The sequence below is a fragment of the Aethalodelphis obliquidens genome, unplaced genomic scaffold (assembly GCF_003676395.1).
Source record: "Aethalodelphis obliquidens isolate GAN/ISIS:26980383/991018 unplaced genomic scaffold, ASM367639v1 scaffold8, whole genome shotgun sequence".
NCBI classification, from domain to species: domain Eukaryota; kingdom Metazoa; phylum Chordata; class Mammalia; order Artiodactyla; family Delphinidae; genus Aethalodelphis; species Aethalodelphis obliquidens.
In genome coordinates, this window is record NW_020837952.1 from 372,614 (window position 1) to 393,607 (window position 20,994).

Here is a 20,994-nt window from a genome sequence, read left to right on the forward strand (position 1 = left end):
GGATGAAATATCATAATGTCTCTGATTTGCTTTACAATAATTCGGGGGGAAAACAGCTGAAACAAATATGACAAAAAAGGTATGGCTAGTGAACACTAGATGATTTGGTACATAGAGTTTATTATGAAAAGTTTCATAATAACAAATATTTTTTTATAAAAGAATCTTCTGTGATCACATTCTTCCCAAGGCCTAAGTGAATGCCATTCTACCTTCAAAACAAGACCTAGGGTGAAAAAGATTAAACACCTCTGAATTCCTTAATTCACTTTTCAGCAAGAGAAAGAACATGTTTGTGTGTGTTCGTGTCCATGCCCCAACCAGTATATTTTCTACTTGACTGATTATATCATTCTCCCATTCAAGATACTGCATGGTCCCCACATTTTTTACAATAAAGTCTGCAGAGCACAAAGTCGGGGGCTTGCATGATGCTCCAGCCTTATCTCTGTCACTGCCCCTGCATGCCAGCCACCATACGGACCACTTGTCCTTTCCAGAGGTACCATGGAATTTCCCACTCCTGTGCCTGTGAACCTGCACGAGGACACTCGACCTGTTTTTTCACCTCACTAATCATACTATCGCTTTAGATCTCGGTTCAGGTCAAACTCCTGTTTGAAAGAGTTGCTCTTCTCCTTGTTCCTCATCTAGTCTGTAATATCTGACAGCAGTCACTATGTAGAAGAGAAAACTTCTGATATTAACTGAATCTAAAAGATACACTAGAAAAAGATACAAATAAGAGTCACATAGGGAGACCTTCAAGATGGCAGAAGAGTAAGACGTGGAGATCACCTTCCTCCCCACAAATACATCAGAAATACATCTACATGTGGAACAACCCCTACAGAACACCTACTGAACACTGGCAGAAGACCTCAGACCACCCAAAAGGCAAGAAACTCCCCACATACCTGGGTAGGGCGAAAGAAAAAACAGAGACAAAAGAATAGGGACGGGACCTGCACCTCTGGGAGGGAGCTGTGAAGGAGGAAAAGTTTCCACACACTAGGAAGCCCTTTCACTGGTGGAGACAGAGGGTGGGCAGGGGGGAAGCTTCAGAGCCACGGAGGAGAGCGCAGCCACAGGGGTGCAGAGGGCAAAGCGGAGAGATTCCCACACAGAGGATCGGTGCCGACCAGCACTCACCAGCCCGAGAGGCTTGTCTGCTCACCGGCTGGGGCGGGCGAGCTGAGGCTGGGAGCTGAGGCTCGGGCTTTGGTCGGAGTGCAGGGAGAGGACTGGGGTTGGCGGCATGAACACAGCCTGAGGGGGCCAGTGCGCCACAGCTAGACGGGAGGGAGTCCGGGAAAAAGTCTGGACCTGCCTAAGAGGCAAGAGATCATTGTTTCGGGGTGCGCGAGGACAGGGGATTCAGAGCACCGCCAAAACGAGCTCCAGAGACAGGCACGAGCCACGGCTGTCAGCGCGGACCCCAGAGACGGGCATGGGATGCTGAGGCTGCTGCTGCCACCACCAAGAATCCTGTGTGCGAGCACAGGTCACTCTCCACACCCCCCTCCCGGGAGCCTGTGCAGCCACCACTGCCAGGGTCCCATGATCCAGAGACAGCTTCCCCAGGAGAACGCACACGGTGCACCTCAGGCTGTTGCAACATCACGCCGGCCTCGGCCAATGAAGGCTCACCCCGCATCCGTAACCCTCCCTCCCCCCGGCCTGAGTGAGCCAGAGCGCCCTAATCAGCTGCTCCTTTAACCCCTTCCTGTCTAAGCTAAGAACAGACGCCCTCAGGTGACCTACACGAAGAGGCGGGGCCAAATCCAAAGCTGAACACCCCGTAGCTGTGTGAACAAAGAAGAGAAAGGGAAATCCCTCCCAGAAGCCTCAGGAGCAGCGGATTAAACCTCCACAACCAACGTGATGTACCCTGCATCTGTGGAATACCTGAATAGACAACGCATCATCCCAAATTCAGGAGGTGGACTTTGGGAGCAACGATATATTTTTTTCCTTTTTCTCTCTTTGTGAGTGTGTATGTGTATGCTTCTGTGTGTGATTTTGTCTGCACAACTTTGATTTTACCATTTGTCCTAGGGTTCTGTCTGTCCATTAATTTTGGGGGGGGGGGTTTGTATGTTTTCTAGCATTTGTTATCATTGGTGGGTTTGTTTTTTGGTTTGGTTGTTCTCTTTTTTTTTCTTTTCTTTTTTTATTACTTTTTAATTTTTTTATTTTAATAACTTTATTTTATTTCTTTTTTTTCTCTCTCTTTCTTTTTTTCTCCCTTTTCTTCTGAGCCATGTGCCTGACAGGGTCTTGCTGCTCCAGCCAGGTGTCAGGCCTGTGCCTCTGAAGTGGGAGAGCCAAGTTCAGGACATTGGTCCACCAGAGACCTCTCAGATCCACATAATATCAAATGGCGAAAGCTCTCCCAGGGATCTCCATCTCAACGCTAAGACCCAGCTCCACTCAACAACCAGCAAGCTACAGTGCTGGACACCCTATGCCAAACAACTAGCAAGATAGGAACACAACCCCACCCATTAGCAGAGAGGCTGCCTAAAATCATAATAAGGTCACAAACACCCCAAAACACACCACTGGACACGGACCTGCCCACGAGAAAGACAAGATCCAGCTTCATCCACCAGATGCAGGCACCAGTCCCCTGCACCAGGAACCCTACACAACCCACTGAACCAACCTTAGCCACTTCGGGAAGACACCAAAAACAACAGGAACTACGAACCTGCAGTCTGCGAAAAGGAGACCCCAAACACAGTAAGTTAAGCAAAATGAGAAAACGGAGAAACACCCAGCAGATGAAGGAGCAAGGTAAAAACCCACCAGACCAAACAAATGAAGAGGAAATAGGCAGTCTACCTGAAAAAGAATTCAGAGTAATGAGAGTAAAGATAATCCAAAATCTTGGAAATAGAATGGAGAAAATACAAGAAACGTTTAACAGGACCTAGAAGAACTAAAGAGTGAACAAACAATGATGAACAACACAATAAATGAAATTAAAAATTCTCTAAAAGGAATCAATAGCAGAAAAACTGAGGCAGAAAAACGGATAAGTGACCTGGAAGATAAAATAGTGGAAATAACTACTGCAGAGCAGAATAAAGAAAAAAGAATGAAAAGAATGGATGACAGTCTCAGAGACCTCTGGAACAACATTAAATGCACCAACATTCAAATTACAGGGGTCCCAGAAGAAGAAGAGAAAAAGAAAGGGACTGAGAAAATATTTGAAGAGATTATAGGTGAAAACTTCCCTAATATGGGAAAGGAAATAGTCAATCAAAGTCACGAAGCACAGTGAGTCCCATACAGGATAAATCCAAGGAGAAACACGCCAAAACACATATTAATCACAGTATCAAAAATTAAATACAAAGAAAAAATATTAAAAGCAGCAAGGGAAAAACAAAAAATAACATATAAGAGAATCCCCATAAGGTTAACAGCTGATCTTTCAGCAGAAACTGCAAGCCAGAATGGAGTGGCAGGACATATTTAAAGTGATGAAAGGGAAAAACCTACAACCAAGATTACTCTACCCAGCAAGGATCTCATTCAGATTCGATGGAGAAATCAAAAGCTTTACAGACAAGCAAAAGCTAAGAGAATTCAGCACCACCAAACCAGCTTTACAACAAAGGCTAAAGGAACTTCTCTAGGCAAGAAACAGAAGAGAAGGAAAAGACCCACAATAACAAACCCAAAACAATTAAGAAAATGGTAATAGGGACATACATATTGCTAATTACCTTAAATGCAAATGGATGAAATGCCCCAACCAAAAGACACAGACTGGCTGAATGGATAAAAAAACAAAACCCATACATATGCTGTCTACAAGAGACCCATTTCAGAACTAGGGACACATACAGAGTGAAAGTGAGGGGATGGAAAAAAGATATTCCATGCAAATGGAAATCAAAAGAAAGCTGGAGTAGCAATTCTCATATCAGACAAAATAGACTTTAAAATAAAGACTATTACAAGAGACAAAGAAGGACACTACATAATGATCAAGGGCTCAATCCAAGAAGAAGATATAACAATTGTAAGTATTTATGCACCCAACATAGGAGCACCTCAATACATAAGGCAAATGCTAACAGCCATAAAAGGGGAAATTGACAGTAACACAAACATAGTAGGGGACTTTAACACCCCACTTTCACCAATGGGCAGATCATCCAAAATGAAAATAAACAAGGAAACACAAGCTTTAAATGATACATTAAACAAGATGGACTTAATTGATATTTATAGGACATTTCATCCAAAAACAACAGAATACACTTTCTTCTCAAGTGCTCATGGAACATTCACCAGGATAGATCATATCTTGGGTCACAAATCAAAGCCTGATAAATTTAAGAAAATTGAAATTGCATCAAGTACGTTTTCCAACCACAACGCTATGAGACTAGATATCAGTTACAGGAAAAAATCTGTAAAAATTACAAGCTCATGGAGGCTAAACAATACGCTACTTAATAAGCAAGAGATCACTGAAGAAATCAAAGAGGAAATCAAAAAATACCTAGAAACAAATGACAATGAAAACATGACGACCCAAAACCAATGGGATGCAGCAAAAGCAGTTCTAAGAGGGAAGTTTATAGCAATACAATCCTACCTCAAGAAACAAGAAACATCTCAAATAAACAGCCTAATCTTACACCTAAAGCAATTAAAGAAAAAAGAACAAAAAAAACCCCAAAGTTAACAAGAGGAAAGAAATCATAAAATCAGATCAGAAATAAATGAAACAGAAATGAAGGAAACAATAGCAAAGATCAATAAAACTAAAAGCTGGTTCTTTGAGAAGATAAACAAAATCGATAAACCATTAGCCAGACTCATCAAGAAAAAAAGGGAGAAGACTCAAATCGACAGAATTAGAAATGAAAAAGGAGAAGTAACAACTGACACTGCAGAAATACAAAAGATCATGAGAGATTACTACAAGCAACTCTATGCGAATAAAATGGACAACCTGGAAAAATGAACAAATTCTTAGAAAGGCACAACCTTCCAAGACTGAACCAGGAAGAAATAGAAAATATAAACAGACCAAAAACAAGCACTGAAATTGAGACTGTGATTAAAAATCTTCCAACAAACAAAAGCCCAGGACCAGATGACTTCACAGGCAAATTCCATCAAACATTTAGAGAAGAGCTAACACCTATCCTTCTCAAACACTTCCAGACAAAGACGTCTCAGAGAAAGAAAATTACAGGCCAACAGCACTGATGAACATAGATGCAAAAATCCTCAACAGAATACTAGCAAACGGAATCCAACAGCACATTAAAAGGATCATACACCACGATCAAGTGGGGTTTATCCTAGGAATGAAAGGATTCTTCAATGTATGCAAATCAATCAATGTGATACAGCATATTAACAAACTGAAGAATAAAAACCATATGATCATCTCATTAGATGCAGAAAAAGCTTTCAACAAAATTCAACACACACTTATGATAAAAACCCTCCAGAAAGTAGGCATAGAGGGAACTTATCTCAACATAATAAAGGCCATATATGACAAACTGACAGCCAACATTGTTCTCAGTGGTGAAAAACTGAAACCATTTCCACTAAGATCAGTAACAAGGCATGGTTGCCCATTCTCACCACTATTATTCAACATAGTTGTGGAAGTTCTAGCCACCACAGTCAGAGAAGAAAAAGAAATAAAAGGAATCCGAATTGGAAAAGAAGTAAAGCTGTCACTGTTTGCCGATGACATGATACTATACATAGAGAATCCTAAAGATGCTACCAGAAAACTACAAGAGCTAATCAATGAATCTGGTAAAGTAACAGGATACAAAATTAATACACAGAAGTCTCTTACATTCCTATAAACTAATGATGAAAAATCAGAAAGAGAAATTAAAGAAACACTCCCACTGACCACTGCAACAAAAGAATAAAATACCTAGGAATACACCTACCTAAGGAGACAAAAGACCTGTATGCAGAAAACTATAAGACACTGATGAAAGAAAATAAAGATACAAACAGATGGAGAGATATACCATGTTTTTGGATTGGAATAATCAACACTGTGAAAACGACTATACTACCCAAAGCAATCCACAGATTCAATGCAATCCCTATCAAACTACCAATGGCATTTTTCACAGAACTGGAACAAAAAATTTCACAATTTGTATGCAAACACAAAAGACCCCGAATAACCAAAGCAATCTTGAGGAAGAAAAACGGAGCTGGAGGAATCAGCCTCCCTGACTTCAGGCTATACTACAAAGCTACAGTATCAAGACAGTATGGTACTGTCCACAAAAACTGAAATATAGATCAATGGAAAAGGATAGAAAGCCCAGAGACGAAGCCACGCACATATGGTCACCTTATTTTTGATAAAAGGAGGCAAGAATATACAATGAAGAAAAGACAGCCTCTTCAGTAAGTGGTGCTGGGAAAACTAGACAGCTACATGTAAAAGAATGAAATCAGAACACTCCCTAACACCACACACAAAAATAAGCTCAAAATGGATTAAAGACCTAAATGTAAGGCCAGAAACTATCAAACTCTTAGAGGAAAACATAGGCAGAACACCCTATGACATAAATCACAGCAAGATACTTTTTGACCCACCTCCTAGAGAAATGGAAATAAAAACAAAAATAAACAAATGGGACCTAATGAAACTGCAAAGCTTTTGCACAGCAAAGGAAACCATAAACAAGACCAAAAGACAACCCTCAGAATGGGAGAAAATATTTGCAAATGAAGCAACTGACAAAGGATTAATCTCCAAAATATACAAGCAGCTCATACAGCTCAATAACAAAAAGCAAACAACCCAATCCACAGATGGGCAGAAGACCTAAACAGACATTTCTCCAAAGAAGATATACAGACTGCCAACAAACAAATGAATGCTCAACATCATTAATCATTAGAGAAATGCAAATCAAAACTACAATGAGGTATCACCTCACACCAGTCAGAATGGCCATCATCAAAAAAATCTACACACAATACATGCTGGAGAGCATGTGGAGAAAAGGGAACACCCTTGCACTGTTGGTGGGAATGTAAAATGATACAGCCACTATGGAGAACAGTATGGAGGTTCCTTAAAAAACTAAAAATAGAACTACCATATGACCCAGCAATCCCGCTACTGGGCATATACCCTGAGAAAACCATAATTCAAAAAGTCATGTACCAAAATGTTCATTGCAGCTCTATTTACAATAGCCAGGACATGGAAGCAACCTAAGTGTCCATCGACAGATGAATGGATAAAAAAGATGTGGCACATATATACAATGGAGTACTACTCAGCCATAAAAAGAAACGAAATTGAGTTATTTGTAGTGTGGTAGATGGACCTAGAGTCTGTCACACAGAGTGAAGTAAGTCAGAAAGAGAAAAACACATACCTTATGCTAATACATATACATGGAATCTAAAAAAAAAATGGTTATGAAGAACGTAGGGGCAGGACAGGAATAAAGACGCAGATGTAGACAATGGACTTGAGGACACCAGGAGCGGGAAGGGTAAGCTGGGACGAAGTGAGAGTGGCATGGACATATATACACTACCAAATGTAAGGTAGATAGCTAGTGGGAAGCAGCTGCATAGCACAGGGAGATCAGCTCAGTGCTTTGTGACCGCCTAGAGGGGTGGGATAGGGAGGATGGGAGGGAGACGCAAGAGGGAGGAGATATGAGGACATATGTATATGTATAGCTGATTCACTTTGTTATAAGGCAGAAACTAACGCACCATTGTAAAGCAATTATACTCCACTAAAGGTGTTTTAAAAAGTCACATAATAGTTCTTTCAAATTAAAAAATACTGTTAACTTGTCGTAATATACTTATGTGGTTATCAACTAAAGCAATAAAACACAATAAATTAGAGCTCTCATAAATGTAAATATAATCACCTATTAGAAGGTATTATTCTTGGCACTAGTCAAGCCTAAAAATGTAGGCCTTACAATTTTTAAATCATGTGCAATTCTGGAATAGCAAAATTCAAAATTTTCCTAAGTTAGTAAGATATGCAATGATCTTTACTCTGACTAATAAAAATAATACACTTCTAATGTGTCTATTAATTTCAATGAGGTTAAATATACAATCAAAATTTTCTTATATGATAGAGGTTCCTATCCTGAGATCCTGTGAGAGATCTGAAAACTTGGTTGGCAAAAATACTGTACCCTTATTTTCATCAACTTTTAAATGAAATGCAGCTTTCCTTTCAATTACAAGTGTAGATAACAAACCACAGTAGTAAAAACAGTACCTATGACTTTGTCACCAATAAAAATCAGTTATTTTCATATCACATTACATTTGTTACAGACATCTTTAAGATAACACAACTACTTCAGGAATACAGTGGTAGTTTAACCTGCTGTTTGTTTGCATGTGATCATAGTACCCCTGTTTATAAACGCTCCTACGACACAGCTGGCCAGTTACCAGGCAACTCTGTCCCTAGCAGTCACTCGGATGCCAAAGAATGAAGCCATATGTTATCACACTGGTATAATGTAATCATCTGTGCTGCTTTCTGGGCATTACCTAGACATACTGGTTGATCAGTATGTGGAAGATGTGTCAAAGAACACCCCCAAATTCTAGTGGCTTTATTCAAACTTTCACAATAATATGTCTTTAAAAAATTTTTTAACTTTAACTTGCCTGTATTTTTATTTATTTTTAACTTGCCTGTATTTTAAACATAGTTTCTCATTTTGTACTACGTTAATTTTAAAAGTATGTATACCAATGTATCACAAATTTTAATATTTTTAAAACTCTATTTCAACATAGTTGATTTCCTTTGTAATCCTAATGTATCATTATGCAGTTAAAAATATTACCTTGAGAAAGGTGCACCACGCAGCCAAAGTGGTCTACGGCACCAGAATAGTTTAGGATCCTTACTTATAATATTTATAGGAATTTTTAATTCTGTAACTAGTGTGTAAAGTATTATTACAACAGATTCAAAGACATAGTTTCTGTCATCAGATATTATCCTGCTGACTGTCCAACATGGAGCCCTTGAGTGCATCCAGAAATATGTGGTTAGTATCACAGGACCAAGTTTTAGTTGTGTATGTAATCAATCAGCAGTTTCAATGACAGCAAACCCTTTTGTTATATATGTATACACTTCCAGATAAGATTCTGTCCAAAGGGTTCTGAGGTTAAAAATAACTTTCAAATCACTAATTCAGAATAACATAAAGAAATAAAAGAAGTGTTAAATTGTGTGATGCCAGAGCATTAAAACTGGAAAAATATTTTAGAGCTAACTTTTACTGAATATGTACTATGACACACATACACACTCTCTCTCTCTCTAACTTTAATGCTTAGAAGTAAATGAATTAAATTTATTATGTAGCTAATATGCCAATTTATGGTAAATTTCATTTTTCATCTTGAAAAGAATTAAAAGTAACCAATACTTACTTCTGAATCTTCAGATAGGCCATTGCTCTGTTAGCTGGAAGAAGGACATTAGCGCCATCTGCTGCTATCCCTCGAGTATAGCATTCGATTGCTCTTTCATATTTCCCCTCTTTGAAAAATGCATTCCCCTGTCATTTTGGAAAGTATGGAGAAGAATAAAAAAGAAAATGCAAAAAAAAAAGTTAGTTGAATTCAAATCTTTAGCAACACTGCAAGTATACCCATCATTATTATATCAGTAATTAAACTATATTTTAATTGCTAAAAATCCATGATACATGTTTTAGAATCTATTAGTTTGGATTGCTTTTACAATGGTGTTAATCTCTTTTCAGTACTAAAAAAAAAGTATGCTACTATATTACCTTGCGGCATTAACCATTATTTTATTAATTAAGATTGGACAAAGCTTAAATTAAAAACACATTTTAATAAATATAGGCCCAGGGGTTTCCCTGGTGGCGCAGTGGTTGAGAGTCCCGCCTGCCAATGCAGGGGACACAGGTTCGTGCCCCGGTCCGGGAAGATCCCACATGCTGTGGAGCGGCTGGGCCCGTGAGCCATGGCCGCTGAGCCTGCACGTCCGGAGCCTGTGCTCCGCAACGGGAGAGGCCACAACAGTGAGAGGCCCGCGTACTGCAAAAAAAATTTAAAAATAAATAAAAAATAAATATAGGCCCAGGGGCTTCCCTGGTGGCAGAGTGGTTAAGAATCCACCTGCCAATGCAGGGGACACGGGTTCGAGCCCTGGTCTGGGAAGATCCCACATGCCGTGGAGCAACTAAGCCCAGGTGCCGCAACTACTGAGCCTGCACTCTAGAGCTCGTGAGCCACAACTACTGAAGCCCGTGCGCCAGACCTACTGACGCCCGTGTGCCTAGAGCCCGTGCTCTGCAACAAGAGAAGCCACCACAATGAGAAGCCTGGGCACCACAACGCAGAGTAGCTGCCGCTCACGGCAACTAGAGAAAGCCCGCGCGCAGCAACAAAGACCAACATAGCCAAAAAATAAATAAGTAAATAGAATTTTATAAATAAATAAGTAAATATAGGCCCGAATATTATACTCTTTAGTAATATTAGAATCTGTACAGGGAATTCCCTGGCGGTCCAGTGGTTAGGACTTCACGCTCTCACTGCTGAGGGCCTTGGTTCAAACCCTGGTCAGGGAACTAAGATCCCACAAGCCACAAGGCACGGCCAAAAAAAATAGAATCTCTACAGAAGAATTTCAAAACTCAAATAATTTTTGTGAAAGAACAGAGTATCAGACTGTACAGCTCACTCTTCAGTAACATTAATATGCCTAAACATAGGATAAATTAAACTGTATTGGAATGTGTATACTAGAGTTCACTGTAACATTTATTTCTAATCAGAATCTGATATATCACAATCAATAATCATTCCATAAGTATTTGTTGTGGGTCCATGAAAGGCTATAATATGTTAAATTAAATCTCAACTCAGGATTTCTAAAGAAATTTTTATCAGAAATAGTTCAGTGGGAGTTAATGAAAAATAAGTAAGAATGAATTGTAATTTATTTGTATGTTAAATTTGTAACCACAATATGTAAATATATGTTAAAATGCTCAAAAATAATTTGTTTCCTAAACTTAAATACTTTTTTAATATTATGTATTAAGTCATCAATTACTCAAAGTTTTAATTAGTAGGCCCCAGAAGTTTTAGTATATTTAAGTTTCAGTTTCTACTGAAGAAGAATTTTAATATAATATTAGGAAAGACAGAAACTTAACTGATACACAAAAAGCTAAGAGTAAGCTCAGAGAAACATATATTTGTTGGAATCCTGGATTACCCGATCTTTCTCTGAAATGGCCTGCTGTTTATTCTGTTGCTCTTCAATTTGTTTTTTCTCTCCTTCAGCTGACTTAATCATTGTATCAGCTTCCTCTGGATATGAGTTTTCTTTGCAAGTTAAAGCCTAGGAGACATAGCAGTCAGCTAAAATAAAACAAGTAATGGAAGACGCATACATATTTGACTTTAAAACAATAAATTATTCAAATATATTAGAATTCCTGCCACATTTCAAATAATTAAAATAATATTTACGCCAATTCAAAATCTTTCTACTTACTAAAATAAAAAGCAAAGAAATTTAATGTGCATCTTATTCCAATTAAAATAAGTAATATTCATTAAAGACAGTTGTTCATTTATTTATTCAACAAATATTTATTGAATTTCTACACTGTTCTAGGAACAATTTTCAAAAATAAAGAAGGTAATTGAGACCACATCACCAAATTTCTCAAATTTAATATTCATAGTCATTATTTGACCTAGGACAAAACACGAAAATACACAATACAGTTCACAATTATAATCAAGTTGATATATCTACCAACAGATTTTATGTGCAATAAGTAATGGCAATATTTAAAGGCAGACTTTCCCCAATCATTGTCACTTTTTTATCAAAGTTTCAACAGATGGCAAAATAATTATAACTGATTCAACAGCAAAGTAAAAGGAATATGTAACTGTTTAGTATCATTTGACAGCAAATTTTACATTTAAGTACTATTTTCTTACTGTTAAAAAATTAGTATTATTTTTGCTATATAGACCATAAAGATGGAGCAACTTTAAAACTATACAAAATCAAAGAAATATGCAAAAGTACAAAAATCAAAGCACAAGCCAAATCAGAAAAATCAGTGAGATAAAGAAAAATGATTCTGACATCTAGGAAAAAGTGAAGCAGCAGTAGTTCTAAATACCTCAGACAACTTTTTAAGATAATAACTAATTAAGAATCTTTAAATACCATTATACCACCTCTAGCTTACAAATTTGTTCAGTAAAAAACTCTACAGTACAAAGAATTAAAAGTAGAAAAATGTCTATGTTATATATAGTACAAAGTCTATGCAAAAACCTTTACATTATCAAATAAAAGTAATAAGTAATGTACTTAATTTAAATAACCAGTTTACCTGATTAATTTTCCTGAGTTCATTTGTAGCTTCAAAGTTATTGGGTTCCAGTTCTAATACTTTTTCATAATCTGAGTAAAACAGAAGATAAAGAATATTTGAAAGACATATGAGATTAAAAAACCGGTATAGAACAACAATCATTTGCTTACGTGTGACAAATAGGTAACTATCCTGTAGCAAAATTAAGAGGAACTAAGAAACACTAACATTATGCCACTGGACTGCCTCCATTCCCCCAGGACAGACAAAACCCTGACAGAATCCTTGTGACAGATCACCTTCTTCTACCAGCCCTGGGAAGAATACTTGCTATCATAAGTTATACTTCATAAAACCAAGAAGGAGCACAATCTTTCAGACATCAGCGTCATTCAGATTTTGTGATTTGTACTATGCAAACCTATTTTATGGAATAATGGAAGGCTTAGAATTTACAAATAAATAAAAATGTGTTAAGGCTTTACATGCATTACCTCTAGCCTCATAATAGCCAACAAGATGTTTTAATCCCTATTTTACAGATGAGAAATTGAAAATCAGAGAAGATACGTAACCTTCTCCTGGTCACACAGCTCATGGTCAAATGAGAATTTGAACCAAAGTCTAATTGGTGGCAAATAACATGCTCTTTTCCCAAAATATCAAGACACATTTTAAATTGCAAAAATGAGTTTTATTCAATAATAGACAGATCTCTGAAGGTAGTAACTGTCATTCTCTATTATTCTTCGTATAGCATCAGTTAAATTAAAATTTTAAATAATTTTTTAGATATGGATGACTTGGAAAATATTAATACCTTTTTTGGCATCCTCTAATTTTTGCAAAGCAAATCGAGCAGCACCTCGTCTTGCATAAGCCTTTGTATAACTTCTATTCAAGGCAATTGCTAAATTACAATCAGACTCAGCAACAGCAAATCTACAATTTAAAGAAATAAATAAAAATCATCTGTTAAACCAAAACTTCAAAAAATTTGTTTCTGAAATCTCTGAAAAGGGAATTCAGTTCCCAATTGATGGCATGTTTCCCATCTCCTTTTAGTGAAGCCCACTAAAATCAATAATTCCTGATGGTGAGACTTGAGCACTGCTCCCTTTAAAGCAAAGAACAAAAATGCCCACTATCATTGCTTTTTCTCAGTACTGTGCTAGAGGTCCTGGCCAATGTAGTTCCATAAGAAAGAAATAACAGCCAAAAGAACTGTAAAGGAAGGAACAAAACTGACATTCTTAGATGATATGATGGTCTACCAAGAAAACTCAAAAACAATCTGGAGACACTGTTAGAAATAATGAAAGTTTAGCAAGGTGGCTACTCTACTAGAGATCAGCAACAAAAAACTCATAAATCTAACAAAAGATGTACAAGACCCATATGCAGAAAATTACAAGACTGTCTTCAAAGACATCAAAGAAGTAGAGCAATTTCACATTCATCTATAATAAGACACAAAAACACAACAATATAATTCTCTCCAAACTGATCTATAAATCCAATGCAATTGTAATTAAAAGTTTTCAAGGAATTTGACAAGATGATTCTAAAATTTATACTGATAAGTAAAAGTTCAAAAATACCCAACATTCCTAAAGAATAAGGTAGGAGAATGCCCTATACCAAATACCAAGAAATTATAATTATAATGCTATACTAATTAAAGACAGTGTGGAATGGTTATAGTAATGGGCAACAGATCAATGTAAAGAATAGAGAGATGAAAAAGAGATCTGTGCAAACTTGACATATGACAACAGTGGAATTGCAGATTCATGGGGAAAGCATGGATATTCAACAAATAGGTCTAAAACAACTGGGATATTCATGTGAAAAGATATGAAATTGGAATTCTACCTTCAGCATATATAAAAAGACTTAAGCGTGAAAAGTAAAACTTTTAGGAGTAAATATAGGAGACTGTTACGAACTCAGGGAAGGAAACTACTTTAACAAATCATATTTTTCAAAGTGCCAACATTTTACAAAAATCAATAAATGAAACACATTAAAATTAAAAATTTCTGGGACTTCCCTGGCAGTCTGTAGTTGAGACTCTGAGCTCCCAATGCAGGGGGCACAGGTTCAATCCCTGGTTGGGGAACTAAGATCCCACATGCCACATGGTGGGGTCGAAAAAATAATAATATATTTTAAAAAAATAAAATTAGGTGGCGCAGTGGTTCAGAGTCCGCCTGCCGATGCAGGGGACATGGGTTCGTGCCCCGGTCCAGGAAGATCCCACATGCCGCGGAGCGGCTGGGCCCGTGAGCCATGGCCGCTGAGCCTGCGCGTCCGGAGCCTGTGCTCCGCACCGGGAGAGGCCACAGCAGTGAGAGGCCCGCGTACCGCAAAAAATAAATAAATAAAAATAATAATAAAAAATTATATTAAATTAAAAATTTCTGCTCACCAAGACTCCATAAAAAAAGGAAGACCAACTACAAATTGAGACAAGATAATTATTATAAATAAACACTAAAGAATTAGTATCTAGAGTAAAGAACTCTTAAAAATCAACAGCAAAACAGCCTAACAGAAAAATGGTCAAAAGATAAAACAGACATTTCACAGAAAAAAAATAAATAAGTGGTGAATAAACATATAAGAAGATGCTCAACCTCATTAGAAATTGGGGAAATGCAAGTTAAGGCCACAGTGAATTACCATTTTACACCCCCTAGACTGAAAACAATTCAGAAGCCCAATTATACCCGCATTGGTAAAGATACAGAACATTCACTCTTATACACTGCTAATAGGAATGTTACAACTACCCTTGTAGCAACTGGTTACCACCATTTAAAGTTGAACCTGTGCACATCCTATGACCCAGCACCAAGAAATAGGTACAAGAGTGTTCACAGTATCACTGTTGTTAAATAAGAAAGGGAAGGAGGGTGGAAGGCAGAGAAAGAAAGCAGGGAGAAGAAAAGGAAAGAGAGAAAGAAAGGAACAAACCAACAATCCAGCAACCGGAGAATGGATACATAATGGTATATTACTAAAAAGGAACTGCATATAACAGTGAAAATGAGAGATCTACAGCTATATGCAAAATACCAACAAATCTTAGAAAGATACTATTCAAAGAAATAGACAAGCCACAGAAGACTACATCCAGTATGAAATACTTTTAAAGCTCAAAAACAAGCAATGTTATACAATATATTATTTAAAGATACATACATATATAATGAACTTTTTTTTTTTTAAATCAAAAGAATGATATACAACTCAAGATAATGGTTTACTGGGAGGGACAGGGTCAGGATATGGAAAAGAATATCAAAGGTAGCTTCAAAAATAATGTTCTGGTTCTTAAGCTGGGTGGCAGGCTCATGCAGGTTTATTTAAAATTTTTCTTCATCACTTACATAGTGTAGATATCAAATATTATAAAATGTAAATATTCCCCTAATTTGTCAGGATATGAATAGCACGAGTTTCAAAGATCTAAAAATATTCTATTTCAAACAGTAAAAACTCAGACACCAATATAGTTCGGATTTCCAAATAATTAAAACAGTAAGCATGTCCTCCTTGATGGTATTTGTCTTTTTAAAATTTCTTATGATAGGTCAGTTCCCTACTTAGGATTAAGACCATACACATTTATGTTCTTCAACATTAAGTATTTATTTAAAGGGTATGACTTACACAAATGTTGAAACACATTTTAAGTTTACCATAATAAAAGTTCTCTGTGTTAAATAGTGGATAAATAATTTTTCAAAATAATGAAGCAAAATTAATTTATAAAAAATTTTTACCCAGCTGACTTTTTTTGCACCTGTGAACTAGGTAAAGAGCATCATTACTCAACTTTTAGAGGAGGAACACCTCGGTAAAGTGAGCTACAGGAGCAGGGTTTGAGCACCTGAATGTTTAAAACGGCTTAAGTAAAAGAACTGAATAAAAGGGAGTGAGTTACAAAAATTTGTAGTTGAAAAGAAATGTAAAACTTTTTCAAGCGTTCCCACACATTTTATCACGAAAGTTTTTTTTTTCAAGTCTCCATATACACATAAAACATTCACACACATTATGGGAACTCCTTACTTTTTCAGTCTAAAGTACGCTGATGCTCTGTTTGTTGGCAACACAGGGTTATATGGGTCAGCACTCATGCCTTTGGTGTAGCATTCGATCGCTTCATCATATTTTCCTTGTTTGAAGTGTTTATTACCCTGAAAAAGCATACGAGTCAGATATATACTGGCACAGAATTCCAGAGCCATTTTCTTTCATTATTATCCATCTCTTCCTATCTCATTAGCCATGTGATCAAGGCTCACAGGAAAGGCAAGGGAATTAAGCAAAGTGGTCTTTTTACAAGTGCTAAACTTCACTACATAGTCATAGTTTGGTCACAATCCAAGAGCCCTGGCAGAAAAATGAGTAAAATCCCTAGCATTATATACTTCTTGTTGACAATATGAACCCACAGAAATGTAACAAAAGAAAGGCACAAAGATAAATTTTAATCTGGAAGAGTGCCACCTCTTTGAAAAGCAATATAGCCAGTTTTACAATAATGAGGCATTCCTCAGGGAGATGTTGAACGTTCCAAAAAGCAACCAAAGATGGTCTGTGATATGGAGGAGTGGGATATAACGTCCATGTCAAGAATCACGCGCTGATCTTATTAGTATTTCAGTCTACTACTTAAAGCCCTGGAGTAACTCTGTATGCTCCAAGCACTTTACATATAATAATTCATTTAATAACACAACCACCCATTGAGGTTTAGTAATAATATTAATCTTATTTTACAACTGAGAAAACTGAGTACACACAGGCAATTTAAAGAACTTGTCACAGAATGTGAACCTAGATAATCTGGTTTCAGAGCACATACTCCTAACCACTACACTGTACTGCCTCCCGATAGCGATATAGCCAATAACAGCTTAAAGTTTGAACACCCCCTAAATTATGCTGTAGAAATCTTGGGATGGACATGATCTTCTACATATCCTGCTTACTTGAAGGAACCAACGGCTAACCTAAAGAGTACCTTTTCTTTTAGAGCAAGAGCCTTTTGTGAATCTACATGAATCCCATCTTCTTCTGACTCCGATTCTTGAGACACAGAATCATGGGTACTCTCTTCTTTGTCAAGCTCATCAAGGATACTGTCCTGAAATCAAAAGTAGGGAAACAGTGTTCATGATTACATGACCATTAAAAACAGAAGATAAACTCCGCCCCCCCCCAAAAGAACATTCAACAGAACATTAAGTTGTTACAATCTAAGGACCTAAAGGCCTACAAAAGCAACTCAAGTAACCTCTCATTCTTAAGACTAAACCCAGACAAAAGGGTATTCTTGCTTAGAAAACCAAGATCCAAACCACTTAGAGAATCTGACTTTGAATTCATAAAGTAAGCTAAGTCAATAGAGTTTAAAAATCACCCCTAAATCACAAACTATTAGCAGTGAAGTATTATTCCTTTACGTAAGAGAAGTTTGCAAATAACCCCAAATCTATGTAATTGCATCCAACAGCAGAGAAAGGTTTTGTCTAAAAACCTTTTTTTTCTCTTATTTTTAAAACAAAAACTGCTTGTAGAGCACAATTAACTCCTGATTCTCACAGCAACTTCATGTGTTTCACTTGAAGGAAATGACAAATAGAAGTTAGTTAACTCACTCAGGGTCACTCAGCTAGTAAGTGGCCAAATGAGGATCTGAACCCAGGCAGTCTGCCTCCTCCAGAGGGCTCTCAATGACTATATTATACTGTTTCTCAGTCTATTCCAAATATAGCTGACTCTACCAAAGAAAATACATAACATGCTAGTCCAGCAATTCCCAATCTCTTTTGACTCACACATTCCTTTCATGGTAATGAATCATTTCATGGACCCCATCAGTATTTTTTTAATCATTTTTTTTAGCACATATAATAAAAGAATGATTTTTAGTTAGAGATTTTTCTTTTTTTTCCCGCACCACTTGGCTCACGGGATCTCAGTTCCCCAGCCAGGGACTGAACCCAGGCCACGGCAGTGAAAGCCCAGAATCGTAATCACTAGGCCACCAGGGAACTCCCTAGTAAGAGATTTTAAACCAGTAACCATTAAAGAGTTCATTAAAACTCATGTAAACGGGGCTTCCCTGGTGGCGCAGTGGTTAAGAACCCGCCTGCCAATGCAGAGGGCACGGGTTCAAGCCCTGGTCCGGAAAGATCCCACGTGCTGCAGAGCGACTAAGCCTGTGAGCCACAACTACTGAGCCTGTGCTCTAGAGCCCTTGCTCTGCAACAAGAGAAGCCACCGCAATGAGAAGCCCGCACACCGCAACAAAGAGTAGCACACCCTCTTGACGCAACTAGAGAAAGCCCGCACACAACAACGAAGACCCAATGCAGCCAAAAATAAGTAAAATAAAATTTAAAAATTTATTTAAAAAAACTCATGTAAACAAAAACTTAATTATTATATAAACAAAATCCTTTCTGTATTTAACAATATACTATTTTAAATAATTTATGTAGGAAAAAATTGTTGATAAATTAAAAAACAAAATAAGACCTATGCTTAGTTTCATTGAAAGAACATTCAAAGATGGACTGAAATTTAGCTATGTGTTTTAGCATGAAGATCCTAGAAATTCCATCAGCCTACCAAGATTAAAGCCAAGACTGTCCAACCCTGTTACACAGACAAGTGTAGAAAACTAATAGCAGCAGAACACCAAAGCCGCTGCTCAGATCTGAACTAGAATGGAACAACCATGACTGCACTGGCCACACAAACCAGGAGTTCAATCAATATCTGTTGAATGAATAAATGACTGTAGAAAGCAACTCTCTAAGAAATCATCTGACATGATGCCTTTTAGGAAAGGGCATTATAAGAAGATTCCAATTTATGGAAAGGAAAAGGCTACATAGAAGGAGGTAAAGTTACAAAAAATGAAAGCAGACTAAATAATACTTAGCAGAGAATAAATCATGTTCAGAAAGTATCATTTCCAACAGTAATAAATTCAAGACCCAAAATCATACTTCTCTTGCATCGAGACATTACTAAAGCAGATGACATACTATTTAAATAATAATGTGTGCTCTCTCTGGACTCAATTAGCCTTGGTTTCATTAAGAAAAATACAACCAGGGCAGAAGACCTAAATAGACATTTCTCCAAAGAAGACATACAGATGGACAACAGGCATATGAAAAGATGCTCAACATCACTAATTATCAGAGAAATGCAAATCAAAACTACAATGAGGTATCACTTCACACCAGTCAGAGCAGCCATCATCAAAAAGTCTACAAATAATAAATGCTGGAGAGGGCGTGGAGAAAAGGGAATCCTCCCACTCTGCTGGTGGGAATGTAAATTGGTTCAGCCACTATGGAGAACAGTATAGAGGTTCCTTAGAAAACTAAAAATAGAGCTACCATATGATCCAGCAATCCCACTCCAGGGCATATAACTGGAAAAGACAAAAACTCTAATTTGAAAACATACATGCAGCCCAATGCTCCTAGCAGCACTATTTACAATAGCCAAGACATGGAAGCAACCTAAATGTCCATCGACAGAGGAAGGGATAAAGAAAATGTGGTACATATATACAATGGAATATTACTCAGCCACAAAAAAGAATAAAATAATGCCATTTGCAGCAACATGGATGGATATGGAGATTATCATACTAAGTGAAGTAAGTCAGACAAAGACAAATGTCATATGATATTGCTTATATGCAGAATCTAAAAAATAAAAAAAAAAGACACAAATGAATTTATTTATAAAACAGAAACAGATTCACAGACTTAGAGAACAAACTTACGGTTACCGGGGGGAAGGGTCGGGGCGCAGGGATAGATTGGGAGTTTGGGATTGACATGTGCACACTACTATACTTAAAATAGATAACCAACAAGGACCTACTGTATAGTACAGAGAACTCTGCTCAATATTCTGTAATAACCTAAACGGGAAAAGAACTTGAAAAAGAATAGATACATGTATATGTATAACTGAATCACTTTGCTGTACACCTGAAACTAACACAACATTGTTAATCGACTATGCTCCAATATAAAATAAAAATTAAAAAAGACAAAGAAAAAAGTGATACAAATGAACTCACTTACAAAACAGAAACAGACTCTCAGACATAGAAAACACTTTATGGTTACCAAAGGGGGAAGTGGGGGAGGGATAAATTAGGAGTTTGCGTTTAACAGATATACACTACTATATATAAAACATAAACAATAAGGACCGACTATAGCACAGGGAACTATATTCAATATCTTGTAATAACCTATAATGGAAAAGAATCTGAAAAAGTACAGATAAGTGTGTGTGTATATATACATATAAAACTGAATCACTTTGCTGTACACCTGAAACTAAATTGTAAATCAACTATACTTCAATTTAAAAATTAATTAATTAAAAATAAATGTTTTATAAAAAGAGAAATACAACTAATTTGAAAAACCATTTGGCAGTATCCTCTAATGCTAAATGCATATACAAACTATGACCAAGCAAATACCATCCCAGGTGCTATATCCATCAA

General features: G+C 37.0%; 1 protein-coding gene across 1 annotated transcript in view; it reads right to left on the minus strand.

Moving 5' to 3' along the window:
* Positions 1-20,994, minus strand: part of RPAP3 (RNA polymerase II associated protein 3) — a 41,807-nt gene that overhangs the window by 15,243 nt on the left and 5,570 nt on the right. Inside the window, exons 4-9 of the mRNA XM_027106040.1 lie at positions 17,464-17,586; positions 16,506-16,633; positions 13,246-13,367; positions 12,444-12,514; positions 11,300-11,425; positions 9,475-9,602 (exon numbers count right to left, since the gene is read on the minus strand). Coding sequence (XP_026961841.1) covers positions 9,475-9,602; positions 11,300-11,425; positions 12,444-12,514; positions 13,246-13,367; positions 16,506-16,633; positions 17,464-17,586 — 698 coding nt within the window. The remainder of the gene's footprint in view (positions 1-9,474; positions 9,603-11,299; positions 11,426-12,443; positions 12,515-13,245; positions 13,368-16,505; positions 16,634-17,463; positions 17,587-20,994) is intronic.